This window comes from Ipomoea nil, unplaced genomic scaffold (assembly GCF_001879475.1).
Source record: "Ipomoea nil cultivar Tokyo-kokei standard unplaced genomic scaffold, Asagao_1.1 scaffold1074, whole genome shotgun sequence".
Classification (NCBI taxonomy): domain Eukaryota; kingdom Viridiplantae; phylum Streptophyta; class Magnoliopsida; order Solanales; family Convolvulaceae; genus Ipomoea; species Ipomoea nil.
The window spans coordinates 1303558-1318158 of record NW_017617502.1 but is presented as its reverse complement, the minus strand read 5'-3'; the positions used below and the strand labels follow the sequence as shown (position 1 = coordinate 1318158).

Genomic DNA, 14601 nt, shown 5'->3' with positions numbered 1-14601 from the left:
TGTCCTAGAACACACCGATTTTATACCTCTTCCGATGTTACCTTTTTTGAAACAACACCTTTTTTTCTCTTCCACCTCCGTTGAGTCTAACTTCCTAGGGGAACCCATTGAAATCACAAAAATTCTCCCTGTTCCTACTTTCTCAGAACCTGTATCTCCCACTGTTCTTGAAAGGACCATACCTATTCCTGAAAGAACTATACCAACTCCAACCATTCAAGAGGAAGGACATATTCCACCATTGTTGTACACCTACCAACGACGCAATCGTCAAGATTCCCAAGAGGATAGACATCCAGTTGAGTCATGTTCTACATCATTGTTACCCAATGATGCTGCCCAAAACACCACGACAGACTCTCCCATTGCCAGTCGAGTAGGTAAAAGATCCACTCGAAATCCTTACCCTATCTATAATTTCCTTTCACAAAAACGACTGTCTCCATCATATTGTGCCTTCATTGCTAGTTTGTCAACTGCTTTTGTTCCAAACAATGTCAAGGAGGCATTAACTCATCCAAGGTGGACTCAAGCAATGGTTGATGAAATGAAAGCACTACATTCTTCCAAGACAGGGGGAGCTCCTATCCAATCCAAGTAAGTATCGGAGATTAGTTGGCAAGCTATTGTACTTGACTATCACTCGACCAGACATCTCATTTGCTATAAGTGTAGTTAGCCAATTTTTGCAAGAGCCATGTCAAAGTCATTGGGATGCAGCCGTCAGAATATTGAGATATGTGAAAAGGTCTCCAGGTACAGGGTTGCTCTATTAAAGATCATGGACATACAGAAATTGTTGGTTATACAGATGCAGATTGGGCTGGATGTCCTTGGGATAGGAGATCAACATCAGGATATTGTATTCTATTTGGAGGTAATCTTGTCTCTTGGAAAAGTAAGAAACAAGATGTGGTTGCACGCTCAAGCGCAGAAGCTGAATACCGAGCAATGGCACTTGAAATATGTGAGTTAATTTGGGTTAAACAACTTCTTACAGAACTCAATTTCTATAAGCATGGTCCTATGAAGTTAATTTGTGATAATCAAGCAGCGCTCCACATTGCGTCTAATCCTGTCTACCATGAAAGGACTAAACATATTGAGGTTGATTGCCACTTTATATGAGAGAAGGTCGCATCCGGAGACATTGATCAACTTGCTGATGTTTTCACCAAATCTCTCCGTGGACCTAGGATTGAATACATTTGTAGCAAGCTGGGAGCTTTTGATTTATACGCTCCAGCTTGAGGGGGAGTGTTGGAATATGAAAAGTCTTGGGCAGCTCACTAGCCTTAGTAATTAAAGCCTTGGGGAGATGAGTAGTTTCTTTATTTATTATTGTTTACTCTTGTAGACCTATATATAGACTTGTAACTTGAAGTTAGATGAATATAAGAACCCTTTCTAGCTTTTAACAAAGATTTTGTATGAAATCTCTTCAGGAAAAAAAAAAAGAAGAAGAGGATTTTGTATGAAATGATAATTTAGCAGTTTTGCACATTGGGTGCTATAAGATCCCTTTACTTCACTAAACTGTTTGAATGCTTTGTCATGTGGGTTGTTTTCTGCTCATTGTTGAAAACTAAAGAGTTAGGTTTATCTATAGGGTTGTGTCTGTTTATGAATAGGTGTCAGTTATGGGTAGTTACTTACAGTTATGTATTTGTGTATATATATGTACTGTGTTTCTGTATTAGAAACAGAGAGAATATACTAATATAATTTAAGTTTTATATTCATTTCTTAGTCTTGTTTCTTCATATTGCTTCCGCCTAACTGGCGGGTGGTATTATTCTCCACCCGCCAGGCCATTCCATCTTCCAAATTCAACACTCATTTCCTCTCTCTCTCTCTTATTTATTTATTTATTTGTTCTTATGGGCTTTTCTATCAGTGCTTCAAAGAGAATAATGGGTGCAGCAGGGGTGCCACTTGTACCTGGATATCACGGTGAAGAACAAGATGTTGACTTAATGAGGTCAGAAGCAGAGAAAATTGGCTATCCTATTTTAATCAAGCCGACTCATGGAGGTGGAGGGAAGGTGTGCATTTAGTTTACTTCTGGTTTTCTTTGTTCACCCCCCCCCCTAATTTCTGTTTGTTTAAAAAGTGAAAAAATCTATGAAATGTTTGGCTAATAGCGTCTCTTTATTGTTTTATATTATCAATTCTTACACAATTTTTACATTTTCTTAAATTGGAGATTCCTTTTTCCTCTTCTTGTTCATGTTCTCAAGTTCTTAAGCACTGTTTACTTTTCCATAGCTGGTGAGTCAATACAGTATCGCCACTAACAGTTGTATTTGATAAGAAAATAATAGTTGGCTGAAGGGAGCTCCAAAGCCTGGTTTAAAATACAGATCCTTGTCTTTTATCATATATGCATGTCCATTCATGTGTGGCCTCTGAAAGTTATATTTGCACTTGTTTGTCCAATTCCAGGGCATGAGAATTGTTCAAAGTCCTAGTGAATTTGTTGATTCATTCTTGGGGGCTCAACGAGAGGCTGCTGCATCTTTTGGCATAAACACAATCTTGCTTGAGAAATATATTACTAAACCAAGGCACATTGAAGTCCAGGTATGCTTCTTATGTTTAAGCAACTCTTGTTCTGCATTCTCTAACTATTTTAAGTGATGGAAATGGAACTCTTTTCTCAGAATAGAGAGAGATTCACACTTTTATGTGAAATGTCAAATGTGATTATATAATAGCATGTTCATTATGCAAATATTTGGTGTATATAATAGCATGTTCATTATGCAGATATTTGGTGACAAACATGGTAATGTTATCCATCTCCATGAGAGAGATTGCAGTGTTCAAAGAAGGCACCAAAAAATAATTGAAGAAGCTCCTGCTGTAATCACATTTCTCTTATTTATTTATTTTTTAATCTTATTTATGTTAATATTCTGCCTTCTTGACGGTTGAAACTTCTTTTATTTCCATATTTGCAGCCAAATATTGATAGTGAGTTCCGGACCCACTTGGGTCAATCTGCTGTATCTGCAGCTAAGGTAAAAGGGTCATAAAATTTCTACACTGTTTCTTTGCATGATTTGCTTACACAATGTCTCCACACAAATAATTATCCTTTTGTCATGCATATAATATATGTTCTTATCTTCAGGTGATATAGAAGTGCTTTGCCTGTGTTTTTTTCATACTGAGTTACACACTATGAATGGTGATTTGACTAACTTCTGAGATTGACCTTCTCCTTTGAGATATCTGCTATAGTATTTTTGTATTTGGTGTGTGTTTTGGAACATTTTATTAATCTTTTTGTCTGTTTTATTCAACCTGACACACCTTCCTTTATTCTTAAAGGCAGTTAATTATCATAGTGCTGGTACTGTGGAATTTATTGTTGATACTCTTTCAGGAGAATTTTATTTTATGGAGATGAATACCCGCCTTCAGGTGTCTGTTTACTCTTTCGCTCTTTCACATTTCGCTCTAATATCTACTACAAATAGGGTCATAAGGAACATAATAACTCTTTGGCAGGTTGAACACCCTGTTACTGAGATGATTGTTGGTCAAGATCTTGTGGAGTGGCAAGTACGTGTTGCAAGTGGGGAGTCTCTTCCTTTGAGCCAATCACAGGTTCCTTTATCAGGTTAGGGATTTAATTGAATGTATTGCTTCTGTCTTCTTTAATATATGCTAGCTATGAACTTCATGTGGATATTTTCTCATTAATATTATTATGATTTATATTATTATTGTTGTTGTTGTTGTTGTTGTTATTATTATTATTATTATTAGTATTAGTATTTTTCTGGCCTAGTGCTTCAGGAGAACATTCTTTTCAAATAACATGATTGAAATATCCAAACCTTGAAACATACAAAGATTTTATTTCTTGTGGCAGGTCATGCTTTTGAAGCCCGGATATATGCTGAAAATGTCTCCAAAGGGTTTCTTCCTGCTACTGGGGTTCTTCATCATTATCGTCCTGTTCCAGTTTCATCATCAGGTGCCACTCTATCTTCATATTTGTGTGTTCATGAAAATAATTCTCAAATGTAAGTTAGATACTTTTTAATAGTTTTACATAATTCCTAGTTGGTGGTAGTTATGCAAAGAAAAATAGATCATTAAGATGCTTGCAAGTAGCATATCATTTAATAACCTTATTGAATGCCAAATACTCACAAGAACTGATAATAATAGGAATATGAATTAGACAACTCCTCTAGTTGATCAAATTGCAACCATTTATTGATTTGTACAATCACAATCCTACCATAACATATTTATATGGAATGGTTGTGGTGCAATCGAAGTCAACTGTTTACAGAAGAATTTTAAATACAATTTCATTTAGGGTGGTCAGATAGCTGCTTGTGAGAATACACTTGTGACTACAGTAGTATCTATTCATTGTTGATTTTACTAATTTCACTTCCATGCTATGTTGCAGTTAGAGTTGAGACTGGAGTTGAGGAAGGGGACACTGTAAGCATGCATTATGATCCCATGATTGCCAAGCTTGTAGTATGGGGAGAGAATCGCCCTGCAGCATTGATAAAAATGAAAGACTGCTTGTCAAAGTTTCAGGTATTCTCTGATTTATGTTTAAGTTTGGTGATGCCTGCATTGAACATTTATTCTGACATGCAATTTTGTCTGCACTCCACATCTAGGTTGCTGGTTTGCCAACCAACATAGATTTCCTGTCTAAACTTGCACACCATTGTGCTTTTGAAAATGGTGAAGTGGAAACTCATTTCATCGAGCAGTATAGAGATGATTTATTCATCAGTGCTGGAATTGCACAAGAAGCATGTAATGCCATGAGACGTGGTGCATCTATTGCTGCTGCTTGCATTTGCAAAATGGAGCTCACAGCATCAAGGGATAGTGCCCCTGGTAAATTTAAGCTTGGGATTAGTGGTAATTGATTTTTAAAATTTCTACAAATTCTTGATTTTAAAAAATTCTTTTTTACGAGCAGGAGGTCTGTTTTTGTGGTATGCTGATCCTCCTTTTAGAGTACATCGTTTGGCTAGTCGAACTATGGAACTTGAAGGCGATGATGAGTATAACTATAATGGCTCAAAAAGTTTAAATGTTTCCATAACCTATTTGGATGATGGGAAATTCCTAGTTGAGGTACTCTATATATTTGCTTTTATGTGATATTGAGAGGGTACTATAATTTGTTTGTGAAAGCTTTATCTCAAATTTTTTTGCATTAAATTTAAACACCACTTTCTTTTCTCCTTTGGTCTGTTAATGCTTCAAAAGCAGCTATTCTTGGAATTTTAATGTAGAACTTATATTTTTCCAGACAGGAGAAAGCACTTCCCCCTGTTTGGAGGTCAAAGTAGAACAGTTAAGCAATGAAAACTATATAGTTGAAGTAGGCGGTGTAAGACTAAATGTGAGCCTTGCCGTTTATTCCAAGGTAAAGCCTATCCTTTTGACTCCATTTCCTTGTTTTCATAATGCGGTTGATAAGCATAGCAGCAAGATCTTAAATTGGCTTCAATCCATAAAAACTTTTACTTCATCATCTTGTAGGACCATTTTAAGCACATCCACATTTGGCATGGTCAATACCATCATCACTTCAAACAAAGTATAGGTGTTGAACTGTTTGATGATGATGATGAACTGCAACACAAACCTTCCAACGAGTCTGCATCTCATCCTCCTGGAACTGTAGTGGGCCCCATGGCTGGTCTAGTGGTTAAAGTTTTGGTGAAGGATGGGGAAAAAGTTCAGCAAGGCCAACCAGTTTTGGTATTAGAAGCAATGAAGATGGAGGTCTGTACTTGCAAACTTCACTTTAATATCATATTAAAGCCTTTTCTTCAAAAACTTGAACCCTTATCTCTTCTCTGTGTCCATCCCATTTATTAGCATGTCGTGAAAGCTCCAAATACTGGCTATGTTAGTGGCCTTAAGGTTGAAGTGGGCCAGCAGATTTACGATGGTGTTGCTCTCTTCAGTATCAAGGTTAGTTTTCTTCCCCACAGATGTCCATATATATATATATATATATATATATATATATATATATATATATATATATATATATATATATATTTTTTTGGTGACGAGGGAAACCCGTAGCCACTATTCGATGGTGTGCACGGGGTAAACCCTGCCTTGTGACTTTAGCCGGCAAAGAACCACAAGGAGGTAAACCAATCTAGGTTGCCCATAGTTGACCGGCTCAAATCAAGTAGACTGGGATTCAAACTCGTGACCTTGTGATTACAAGTTTGTATTTTTAGCCATATTGATTGGGGTTGCCCCCAAATGTTCATATTTGGGTTTACACTTTTACATTTCATTGATGTGCAATCAAAAGATATGTATAACCATTGTTTTGGGGCTTAGGGAGTTTACTTCAGAATTTTGGGAAATATATTTGCTGCTTAGTCTATATATATTCAAGTGCAAATATCATTGTAAACCTTATTATGCTTGAGTGAATCCTCTTTTTCTCTCATGTCAGAGTGAGATCTGTTTTTAACCATTTGCATCTATGTATGGGGGTTCTCATCTAATTTCTCCATTTATTTGCATGATGATATATGCAGGATTCTTAGATCAATCGGCAATTACATTGAAGACAATCTGAACTGGACTAGAAACTACAAGCAGCTCTGGAGAGATTGCAAAAGATCTCTGTATCACTTTATGCAATGATCTTGACAAGGAAATTGTACATTAGTTGAATAGGTCAATAAAAATTCACATATGGGGGTTTGGGATTTAGTGTAGTGTTAACGAATTGAGCCACATTTTCAACTTATAAGGGGTTCAAATCCCATCTCCCGAATCCCCTCAAATGTAATATATACAAAAATCAGAATAAAAACCTTTTTCAATATTCTTTGATCTGTGACGTGATCTTGATGATGGAAAGGGATATGCTATAGTTGAGTTGTTATACACATAACAATTGTTGAAGGGATTTGTGAATACAATACAGGGTTATAATATCTTAATCTGTTAATATTGTGTGACTGTTGTATTTGAAAGGAACATGTGAATACAAAACAAGGTAATTTATTTCATATATACTAACATTGTATGTTCTTAATATATAAATTGTGAATTTTTAAAAAGTAAATTGTAAACATTTATATTATATATGCATTCAATTAATAAATGTGTCTATAAATATAATAGGTTAACAATAGACACATAATTTGTTAGTTGCATATTATGTGTGTGTTAACATATTTTTGAAACACAACGATAAAGCATATCATTTAACTAAATCCAAACGGAGAACAAATAAAGTATATCATTCAACTAAATCCAAATGGAGAACATTACATATAGAGTTTGGAGGGTGGGCACATCACCCGTACAATCTGACAATGAAAGAGACTCACGGGCTAAGCTTTGGGCCGTCTGATTTGCATATCGTTTAATAAACCTAATGAAAATGTGATTAAAATTCATTGGCATTTCCTTGATATCATGGATCAACATATTAAAAGAGGAGCCCCAGAGTTGTTGAGAGAGAGGATAATCTGCAGACAGTCAAAGTCATAATTTTTGTCTTTCAACCAGCTTAATACTTCACGAACAACCATAGCTTCTACTTCGTTAGGGTTGAAAATTCCAAGCGATTTTTTATCATGTTATTTGAACTTTTTTATGAATAATAATAAATAAATAATGTAGGCAGTTTACATAGAGACAATTGCGATGGTGGAAGAGTATCAGCATTCAGCAAGCTATTTCTGCAGATGGTGACATTCGAGATGTTAAGACTCATTACCCTCAGCTCAGTTTGAAAAATCTCCTCAGGTTCCTTACTTTTGCATTGTGTATACTAAAACAATAGTAGTCAATATAAAAATTGTCATAATGTTAACAACCTTGTAAAATTTCATCCTTTTTGTGAACCCTTTTCCTCTTCAATTTTGAAAGATATTTAGAAGATGCTGAAAACATCTCTAAAAAATTACCATCTCCAACTTCTTATAAAGGAAACATAAGCAGTGGAGACTCATCCCCTTCATCTCCAATGTCTCCCATGTGGAAGGTCATGCCAGAATGGACACATATTTATATTGTCATGCCCGATATGACAACGAACACAACTTCAGTGGAGGAGAAACTAGCGAGCATCACCAAAGCTATCAAGGGAGTAACTATTCTTCTTCAAAACCAAGAAAGGAGGATAAATGGCATAGTCGTGAAGGTAGAGATCGGAAGGAACTGCAAAACAAGCCGGACTTAAATGTGTCATAACGACTCTTGGGTAGTGCACTATTTAAAGACTTAAAAGAAGATGTAGAGGTTTGATAAATGCTAAAATGCACTTATTCCTATTAGTTATTTTATAACAATTTGATTTATTTCTTGTTTAGATTGATTGAATTTGGTACTTAGTTCTTTGTCATTTGGTCTTCAGGTATTTCTAAGCAATAATGGTAAAACAGGACAATTCGCGACATGTAGGGAGTATTTTGGCCATAACTCTGCCATATGAAGTCCAATTGAGGTGATTGAGGTATCAATGGAAAGTCAAGAGATTCAAGACACATTAATGTCAGAAAATCAAAAGAACCTTATGCGCTCCAAGGATACCACCCTACGACACGTCAAAAGTGTTTTAGTCATGTCTCCCTCATATGAAGTACAATTAAGGTTATTCAAGTGTCTATGAAAAGCTAAGAGAATGCCTTGCAACTTTCATGTCTAATGGTTTCAAAAATTAGGAGTAGAACAAGACCAAAAATGAGGATAAAGTTTGGAACCGCTAGGGCTATGTCACCTAGACAGGCTCTACTGGGTAGTAAGGGAAACCGTCTTGACATGATCGTGTCCCTGGCCACGTCAGTTGCGAAAACATGGTATTTAAGCTCATTTTAAGATCTTTTTGATGTCTTTTGAACCCTATGCTTCGAGAAACGTTCCAAGGCACTTTTAGGAGCTTCAACCATTATGAGGAAGACATCTATACATCTTGGGAAGACTTGGAATCAAGATTTCTTCATGGATTAAAGGGATTTTCCTATGCTCTTCAATTCTTTTATTGTTTCTTTAATTCCTTTTGTGTTTGTCTCCATGCTTAGAGGCTAACTGTAATACTTGGATTTATGGTAAACCCTAGGTTAAGACCTTGTTCTTTATTGTTTCTTCCTAGTTTATAATTGTTTTTCATTTGATTTAATTGTGTTTCTTTATTATTTTGGAATCAATAATTGCTAGCTTATTGGATACTTGATTGGTGCATGAACTTTGTGATAGAGATATCTTTAGTGAGTGTACATCTCGCATAATTGGGAAGAGTGGATTGAAACCTTAGAGGTAGGATGATATCAATCATCTATGTTTGAGTCAAATCGTTCAATAGAACTCACAAAATGTTAATGTAATCCATAGAATGATTTTGATTTAGAAGTGATTCTAATTAATCAACCTGACATAGTAATGGGTCATGCACCCGACCCGGACCACCAACAAGCACCTGACCCGGAAACACTCGAGGGGAATCCAACGGGCAGAAATTCCAACAGACAAGATAATTATTGCAGGCCATTTACTACGATCATTAACACAGTGAAATAATTGCTAGGCTCCTCATCTCCCCGCTGTTACGTACCATGTGGACTTGGTATAAATAGAGGGTCCATGGCTGAGGAAAGGGAGACATTTTGTATTGAAATACTTGACAATACTTATATAAATATACTCTGGTACCCTATTTTACCGTCATTGGTGCTTTCAGTGAGAGAAAAGATCAAATCTCAAGCAAATACGCATTTGGAAAAGATGGCTCACTCAAGATCCAACAGCTCACACGGTTTCCGCAGCTTGAATCGCAATGGCAACACCTTAGGCGATCTTCGAGACCAACTCAATAATGGAGGAACCGGGGCATCCGTACCCCCAGGCGATGACCGAAGCCATTCAGCAAGTAGCGACAGCAATAGCTCAAGCAGTGGCAAGATTGCAAGGTCAGGTGCCCCTGCCACGGTCTCAGGAAATAGAGGTGGAATCCCAACAGAGGGAGAAAACCCAACAACAGCAGGACCCAGGACGAAGAAGTGGAACGGTCAGACGAAAACCAGCCCCTTCCCGGTCTGCCGTGGAACGGTTGGGACGGAGGGCATCCGGCAAAGGTCGGTACCGCGGGTCGAACGGTCCTCCACCAAAGACCCTCGCCGACACGAGAGTAAAGTAGCAGAGAAATCACCCACTGAGAAGATGGGCAAATCGGATGAGGCGGCCCAACGTCGACACTTTCATGAGCCAGGCCTGTCTACTACTACTACGTTAATTTCATATCCTCATTATTATTAATTAGTAATTTTTGATTGGATTTTCCTTTTCCATTAATCAATGAAATTGGTTTCCTTTTCCATTAATCAATGAATTAGGGATCCTTTTTTATTTTCATTTTTTGTGCTAACTTTTTTATTTATTATTATTATTATTATTATTATTATTATTATTATTATTATTATTAATCATATTATTAATTATTATCATTATTATTATTAAGTTAATTTCATATCCTCCTCCTTCTTATTATTATTATTATTATTATTATTATTATTAAGTTTTGGTAGGATTTTCCTTTTTCACTAATCAGTGAATTCCATTTCCTTTTCCATTAATCAGTGAATTAGGGATTCTTTTTCTATTTTCATTTTTACTGCTAACATTTTTACTGATTACAATTAATAGTATAATCAGTGAATTCCGTTCCTTTTTCCATTTTCAGTGGATTATGGATCTTTTTTTATTTTCTTTTTTTTTTTTTAACTGCTAACATTTTTACTGATTATTATTAGTATTAAACTATTAATCAGTGAATTACGTTTCCTTTTTCATTTTCAGTGAATTAAGGATCATTTTTTATTTTTTTTTATTGCTAACCTTTTTATTGATTGTTATTATTATTATTATTAGACTTTTGTTTTTAATAATAGTATAGATTGGAGTAGTGATGGAATAAGAATGTAGGAAACAATATATTCTATTAGGATTTGTATTACGCTATTTTATAATAATGTTACGCAAACTTTAATAGTATAGGACTGTTTTGGGTGGGAAGTTAAAATGAAAAATTTTGTTTTTGTTAATAATATAGATATATTATTATTATTATTATTAAAAAAATACAGAATGAATGATTACAAATAAGTGAGAAACATACCTAATTATAATGCAAAAAAAAAAAAAAAAAAAAAAAAAAAACTGTGAAAATAACTTCAGTATAAGAATTATTTGCCAATCTCATTTAGCTCTCCAAATAGGAAATACGGGTTTATTGGGCTGTGTGGCAACAACACAAAAGATGGTGATTCTTGGACAACCCATCAAGCTCTAGTGGTCTGAAGAAGCTCCGGCGGCAACACACACAAAAAGATGGTGGTTCAATTGGGCAACCCATCAGGCTCTAATGGACTGAAGAAGCTCCGACCTGTTATCCTTCCACTGCAGAGAGGAGGAGGTGTTCGCTGCTCTGTGAAACCAGCCTGACGCAATACCCTCCGGTCTAAGGGCCGAGAAGCCTCCGCCTTCGCAAAGACTCCACAACCCAACTCACCACTTGGAACGGGCAGGCCGGTAAATAGCACCCCAAGCCCAGCATTCAAGGTAAACCGAATCATCCCACCATCTTAATGCTCCCACTTGGGTTACAGGCTCGCGTTACCAAGCCCAGCGAATGGAACTTCTAGCTACGGACTTATTAAGAAGAAATATTCCTCATCTGGTTTCGGTGTGGGAATATTTGCGAGCCTTTTGTGGGGAAAAAAATGGAGCAGAGAACTCTGATGTACTTATGTTTATGCCTGGTGTTTGACAGATATGAGATTTGCGTTGTATCATTGTTCACCAAAAACTTAGGAATGTAGATGAAGCCTTGGTTTTTTTTGATATGGAAATTGCATCATTTTTGTTGAAGGGGGGCTTATATGTGAAGAAGCAGAGACATAGCCTGGAAGCTTTGCTTCACTGAACAGAATAGCAGAGATGGGTTAGCTTTGATTAATTTCACCCTGCCATTATTTTCCTTTTTTTTTTTTTTTAGTTAAATTGTGCGGGCTGAAGTTTTAGAAATAAATTAAAGTTGCAGCGGCGGTTTGTATAGATTAGTTGTTGTCAGAAAATGGTGAAAGAGCGTGAGCATTATTTGGAATGGAGGTGGAGGGAAGGTGTGCATTTAGTTTAGTTCTGCTTTTCTTTGTTTTTTTCCCCTAATTTCTGTTTGTTTAAGAAATGAAAAAATCTATGAAATGTTTGGCTAATAGTGTCTCTTTATTGTTTTATGTTATCATTTTGGAGATTTTCTTAAATTGGAGATTCCTTTTTCCTCTTCTTGTTCATGTTCTCAAGTTCTTAAGCACTGTTTACTTTTCCATAGCTGGTGAGTCGATACAGTATCGCCACTAACAGTTTTATTTGATATGAAAATAATAGTTGGCTGAAAATGTCTCCAAAGGGTTTCTTCCTGCTACTGGGGTTCTTCATCATTATTGTCCTGTTCCAGTTTCATCATCAGGTGCCACTCTATCTTCATATTTGTGTGTTCATGAAAATGATTCTCAAATGTAATTGTTTAGGTAATTTTTAATAGTTTTACATAATTCCTAGTTGGTGGTAGTTATGCAAAGAAATATAGATCATTAAGATGCTTGAAAGTAGCATATCATTTAATTTGAGCATGTTGATGGCTTATGCTCCTGGTCACACCTAAAGAACATTAATCTCAAGGATTCCTTAAATTATTCAGATAGCATTTCTGGGGATGCAATTAACCTTATTGAATATATGCCAAATACTGGATCGTAAGAGGAATATGAATTAGACAACTCTTCTAGTTGATCAAATTGCAACCATTTATTTTTAATCATAGATTGCTGTTTCCTTTATTATATGTATGTGTACATGTTTAATGTAGTTTTTGTTGAAAATCTATTAACTGCTCAAGAGGAGAAGCACAGCAGCAAGATCTTAAATTGGGTTCAATCAATAAAAGCTTTTACTTCATCATCTTGTAGGACCATTTTAAGCACATCCACTTTTGGCATGGTCAATACCATCATCACTTCAAACAAAATATAGGTGTTGAAGTGTTTGATGAAGATGAAGTGCAACACAAACCTTCCAATGAGTCTGCATCTCATCCTCCTGGAACTGTAGTGGCCCCCATGGCGGGTCTAGTGGTTAAAATTTTGGTGAAGGATGGGGAAAAAGTTGAGCAAGGCCAACCAGTATTGGTATTAGAAGCAATGAAGATGGAGGTCTGTACTTGCAAACTTCACTTTAATGTCATATTAAAGCTTTTTCTTCAAAAACTTGAACCCGTATCTCTTCTCTGTGTCTATCCCATTTATTAGCATGTCGTGAAAGCTCCAAATACTGGCTATGTTAGTGGCCTTAAGGTTGAAGTGGGCCAGCAGATTTATGATGGTGTTGCTCTCTTCAGTATCAAGGTTAGTTGTCTTCCCCACAGATGTCCATATGTTTTGTTTGGGTGACAAGGGAAACCTGTAGCCACTACCCGAGGGTGTGCACTGGGTAAACCATGGCTTGTGATTCTAGTCGGCAAAGGACCACAAGGAGGTAAACTAGTCTAGGTTGTCTATAGTTGATCAGCTCAAATAAAAAAGGTTGGGATTCAAAGTTTCGAACTCGTGACCTTTGTGGTTACCAGTTTGTATCTTTAGCCATCTTGATTGGGGTTTAGCCCAAATGTCCATATTTGGGTTTACACTTTTACATTTCATTGATGTGTACTCAAAAGATATGTATAACCATTGTTTTGGGGCTTAGGGTGTTTAGTTCAAAATTTTGGGAAATATATTTGGTGCTTAGTCTATATATACAAGTGCAAATATCATTGTAAACCATAGATTATGCCTGAGTGGATAATCCTCTTTTTCTCTCATGTCAGAGTGAGATTTGTTTTTAACGATTTGGATTTGCATTATGTATGGGGGTGTTCTCATCTAATTTCCCAATTTATTTGCATGATGATATATGCAGAATTCTTAGATCCATCGGGCATTTACATTGAAGACAATTTGAAGTGGACCAGAAACTACAAGCAGCTCTGGAGAGATTGCAAAAGATCTCTGTATACTCTATGCAATGATCTTGACAAGGAAACTGTACATTAGTTAAATAGGTCAATAAAAATTCACATATGGGGGTTTGGGATTTAGTTTTGTGTTAACGAATTGAGCCACATTTACAACTTATATGGGGTTCAAATCCCATCTCCTAAATCCCCCTCAAATGTATAAAAGAAAATCACAATAAAAGCCTTTTTTTCAATATTCTTTGATCTGTGACGTGGTGTTGATGATGGGAACTGGGAAGGGATATGCTATAGTTGCTGTGGTCTGGACATGACACAGCAGTAGAGCTTGTTGGACATGGCTTCACATTGCTACATATTTTGTTGCTATAAGCTCGTTATCAATGAATCTTCCAGGGCTCAGGATTGGGGACTGGGGTATACGCTCAAATCAACCAATTGTTATACCATAAATTTGGATACACCTTGCATTGTTAATTCTGGTAAAAAAATTATGCAGTTAAAATATTATATGTGCCTTCAATTAATAAATTATGTATTTATAAATATAATAG

The 14601-nt window shown here is 36.1% G+C and overlaps 2 protein-coding genes across 3 annotated transcripts in view; both read left to right on the top strand.

Annotated features, from left to right (window-relative positions):
- LOC109182778 (methylcrotonoyl-CoA carboxylase subunit alpha, mitochondrial-like) overlaps positions 1-14601 on the top strand; it is a 29923-nt gene that overhangs the window by 2672 nt on the left and 12650 nt on the right. The window contains exons 3-16 of one of the 2 annotated variants that reach the window (XM_019332969.1): positions 1898-2045; positions 2446-2583; positions 2770-2865; positions 2964-3023; positions 3337-3429; positions 3517-3628; positions 3884-3988; positions 4436-4572; positions 4659-4884; positions 4970-5127; positions 5306-5422; positions 5539-5784; positions 5881-5976; positions 6567-6862. In XM_019332969.1, coding sequence (XP_019188514.1) covers positions 1898-2045; positions 2446-2583; positions 2770-2865; positions 2964-3023; positions 3337-3429; positions 3517-3628; positions 3884-3988; positions 4436-4572; positions 4659-4884; positions 4970-5127; positions 5306-5422; positions 5539-5784; positions 5881-5976; positions 6567-6575 — 1741 coding nt within the window. In that variant the 3' untranslated portion in view covers positions 6576-6862. Of the gene's footprint in view, positions 1-1897; positions 2046-2445; positions 2584-2769; positions 2866-2963; positions 3024-3336; positions 3430-3516; positions 3629-3883; positions 3989-4435; positions 4573-4658; positions 4885-4969; positions 5128-5305; positions 5423-5538; positions 5785-5880; positions 5977-6566; positions 6863-14601 lie in introns of those variants that run through there. The other variant, XR_002054432.1, reaches the window with a different exon arrangement.
- LOC109182782 (methylcrotonoyl-CoA carboxylase subunit alpha, mitochondrial-like) lies at positions 12127-14271 on the top strand. The gene is made up of 5 exons (XM_019332974.1): positions 12127-12158; positions 12424-12505; positions 13005-13247; positions 13344-13439; positions 13993-14271. Exons 1-5 carry the CDS (start codon positions 12142-12144, stop codon positions 13999-14001), a joined length of 447 nt encoding a protein of 148 aa, XP_019188519.1. The 5' UTR covers positions 12127-12141; the 3' UTR covers positions 14002-14271.

Bases quoted from the DNA above. Each gene is read 5' to 3' on its own strand.
- LOC109182782 (XM_019332974.1), top strand. The intron at 12,506-13,004 runs GTGCCACTCTAT...ATCATCTTGTAG, and splicing joins TGTTCCAGTTTCATCATCAG to GACCATTTTAAGCACATCCA. The intron at 13,248-13,343 runs GTCTGTACTTGC...CCCATTTATTAG, and splicing joins TAGAAGCAATGAAGATGGAG to CATGTCGTGAAAGCTCCAAA.